At 36.5% G+C, this 2,759-nt stretch overlaps 1 protein-coding gene across 9 annotated transcripts in view; it reads left to right on the forward strand.

The window, feature by feature from the left end:
* Positions 1 to 2,453, forward strand: part of PTPN20 (protein tyrosine phosphatase non-receptor type 20) — a 103,986-nt gene extending 101,533 nt beyond the window's left edge. For 6 of the 9 annotated variants that reach the window (XM_027771524.1, XM_006147735.3, XM_027771528.1 and 3 more), the window contains one exon: positions 1,277 to 2,451. In XM_027771524.1, the coding sequence (XP_027627325.1) occupies positions 1,277 to 1,342 (66 nt within the window). In that variant the 3' untranslated portion in view covers positions 1,343 to 2,451. Of the gene's footprint in view, positions 1 to 1,276 lie in introns of all 9 variants that reach the window. The other 3 variants (XM_027771526.1, XM_027771529.1, XM_027771530.1) reach the window with 1 other exon arrangement.
* Positions 2,454 to 2,759: the final 306 nt, after the last annotated feature.

The following is a 2,759-nucleotide window of genomic DNA, read 5'->3' on the forward strand; positions in this document are numbered from 1 at the left end:
AGTGGCTGGACCAATTTACATTCCCACCAGCAGTGTAGGAGAGTTCCCTTTCACCACAGCCCTGCCGGCACTTATCTATTTATTTTTTTAATCTCAGTCATTCTTACTGGGGTTAAGTAGTATCTCATAGGTAGTATCTGAGGGCTGTGGATTCACACTAATTACTGTATCTTTTGCCATGCAAAAACTTCTTAATCTGATGTAATCCCACTTGTCTATTTTTGGGATTATTGTTTGTGCTTTTTTTAAAGCAACTTTACCTACCCCAATGTCTCCCAGAGTTTCCCCAGTGTTTTCCAGCAGAAGTTTATAGTTTGAGGTCTTTGGTTTAGATCTTTGATCCACTTTGAGTTGATTTTTGTCAATGGTGAGAGGTAGGAGTTCAGATTCATCTTTCTGCAGGTGGATATCCAGTGTATCCAGCACCATTTGCTAAAGAGGTTTTCCTTTTCCCACTGGATTGATTGGTACCATTTGTCAAAAATCAGTTGGCTTTATGTGTGGGAGTTTATTTCTAGGGACTCTATTCTGTTCCATTGGTCCACCTGTCTATTTCTTTGCCAATACCATACTATTTTGATTACCATGGCTTTGTAGTATATTTTTGAGTTAGGGAATGAGATGCCACCCACTCAACTCTTCTTGTGCAAGATTGCTTTGGCAATACAAGTCTTTCATAATTTCAGACAAATGGTATGATTGTCTTTTCTAGATCTGTGAAAAATGTCTCTGACACTTTGATTGGAATTGCATGAAATATGTAGATTAATTTAGGTAGGATTTCCATTTTGATTGTATTAATTATTCCAATCCAGGAACATGGGATGTCCTTCCACTTTTTTGTGTCATTTTCAATTACTTTTTTTAGCTTCTTTTAGTTTTTCTTGTGGAGATCTTGACCTTCTTTGGTTAGATTTATTCCTAGGTATCTTATACTTTTTGTGGCTATAGTAAATGGAGTATATGCAAGGGAATTTTTAGAATTTTATTTAGTTGAGGATGGTAGAAGGAAACTGAGATGGACCATTTTCACCTCAGCTCAGGTAAGCCTAGTTTAACTAGTTCAAGAGCAAGAGTTATACTATGGTCTTTATCTACCACATGTTTTAAAATATATAGTTGCATAAATAAATTCTTTTTGAAACTTTTTCAGTTGAGTGTTTGCTTTTGATGGGAACATTCCTGTGTGTTTCAACATTACAAATATGCTCTCTGATAAAGGATATTGGTATACAATTACTTAACATAGTGTCTTTTTTCATATATATGTATATAGGAGCAGTATCACTTTTGTTATGAAATTGTGCTTGAAGTTCTTCAGAAACTTGTGACTCTGAACTAAGGACTCTGTTGCCTCTCACTTGAAGTCACCAGGTCTCTTGGCGCATCCGCGTAAAGAGCAGGCTTGAGCCGCGCTTCAGGTTCCGCTGTGCCTGCCGTGCCTCCATGTGCCATTCGCTTTTCTTTCTCCAATCCCTGAAAAAAGGCATGTTTGGGTTTGATCTTATTAGACAATACCAAGGTACCTGCCACCGTCTCCAATGAAACAAGCGTTACGTGAAACAAATATAGCTTGGCTATCTGGTTAAAGGGGTCACAGAGCTCAATAAAGGACTTAAACTATATTTGGTAAGATTTATTTGGAAAGGACATTCATCATGTTCTTCAGCTAGATTTGTTCTTCTATTTGTTCCAGTTAGGATTGGACTCTCTATCCTATGCTTCCATGCTGCTGTGGGGACCCAGAGACCTTGGCCTTTCTAGAGCAGCTAGACAAGGACCTCTTGGTCTGGGAAGCATTTCATGGGGCTGTGGGAGAGCAGAGTTCCTTCCTTCCATCACGTGAACACACTGGTGAACAGTCCAGAACCAAAATAGATGTTTATATAGAAAGTCTAAGAGGAAATTTTTGCCTTGCCTGAGTTCTTTCCTACCCCTCCCTAACACCTAATGCATTACTCAGTCTGCTTTGTTAAAAGCAAATCGTACATTTGCCTCTTATCCTCTGCCCTTTAGCTAACCAATCAACTTTGGCAGGAGCATTGTTATGCACTTCTGAGTCATTCACGGTATCTCTTACACTGGATGTATTTGTTAAATGGGGATCTATATAGTTGTTGCCCCCAGATTTCCATTAAGTAATTTCTTTCCATGACTGCCCCAGCTCTGCTGAAACACTTAGAAGTTGGAGTTAGGAACCAGATTCTGGAAAACCAAATTCATAGCTGTGAAAATGAAAACTTCCACACTCTGGTTTTGAAAAGACTGTGGCCATTATAACATTCATCTTATTATAGGACCTTGTGTCATACAATTACAGTGACATTTTGGTCAAGGAGTTTTGGTGGCCAGTTATAAATTTATTTTAAGCTACAAATCAATTAATAAGTTTCCTTGTACAGTGTACACAGTAAGTGTTTCTGTTCAGTGGAGATCAGAATATTTTATGTATTGAGAACATTTTTAATGTTAATTTATAAATTTTGAATTTTAAAGAACTGATTCCTTTGGACAAATGAATACTTGAATTGGTTGAATTAAAATGGATAATTATCATTTTAAAAATAAAATATATGCCAGAAATGTATTTGATATTATATAAAATCGGTAATTCTAGCTATTTACATTGTTCACATAAATAATAGTTTGTGCTAAACATTAATTTTATGTTAATTATTGGCCTTTAATATTTGTATCCCTAATTTTATTTTCTCTGTTACTGTAAAATAATAGGTAAAATGTATAGCAGTCCTCCTGGG

The sequence above is a fragment of the Tupaia chinensis genome, unplaced genomic scaffold (genome assembly GCF_000334495.1).
Source record: "Tupaia chinensis unplaced genomic scaffold, TupChi_1.0 Scaffold000221_1, whole genome shotgun sequence".
In the NCBI taxonomy this organism is placed as follows: Eukaryota; Metazoa; Chordata; class Mammalia; order Scandentia; family Tupaiidae; genus Tupaia; species Tupaia belangeri.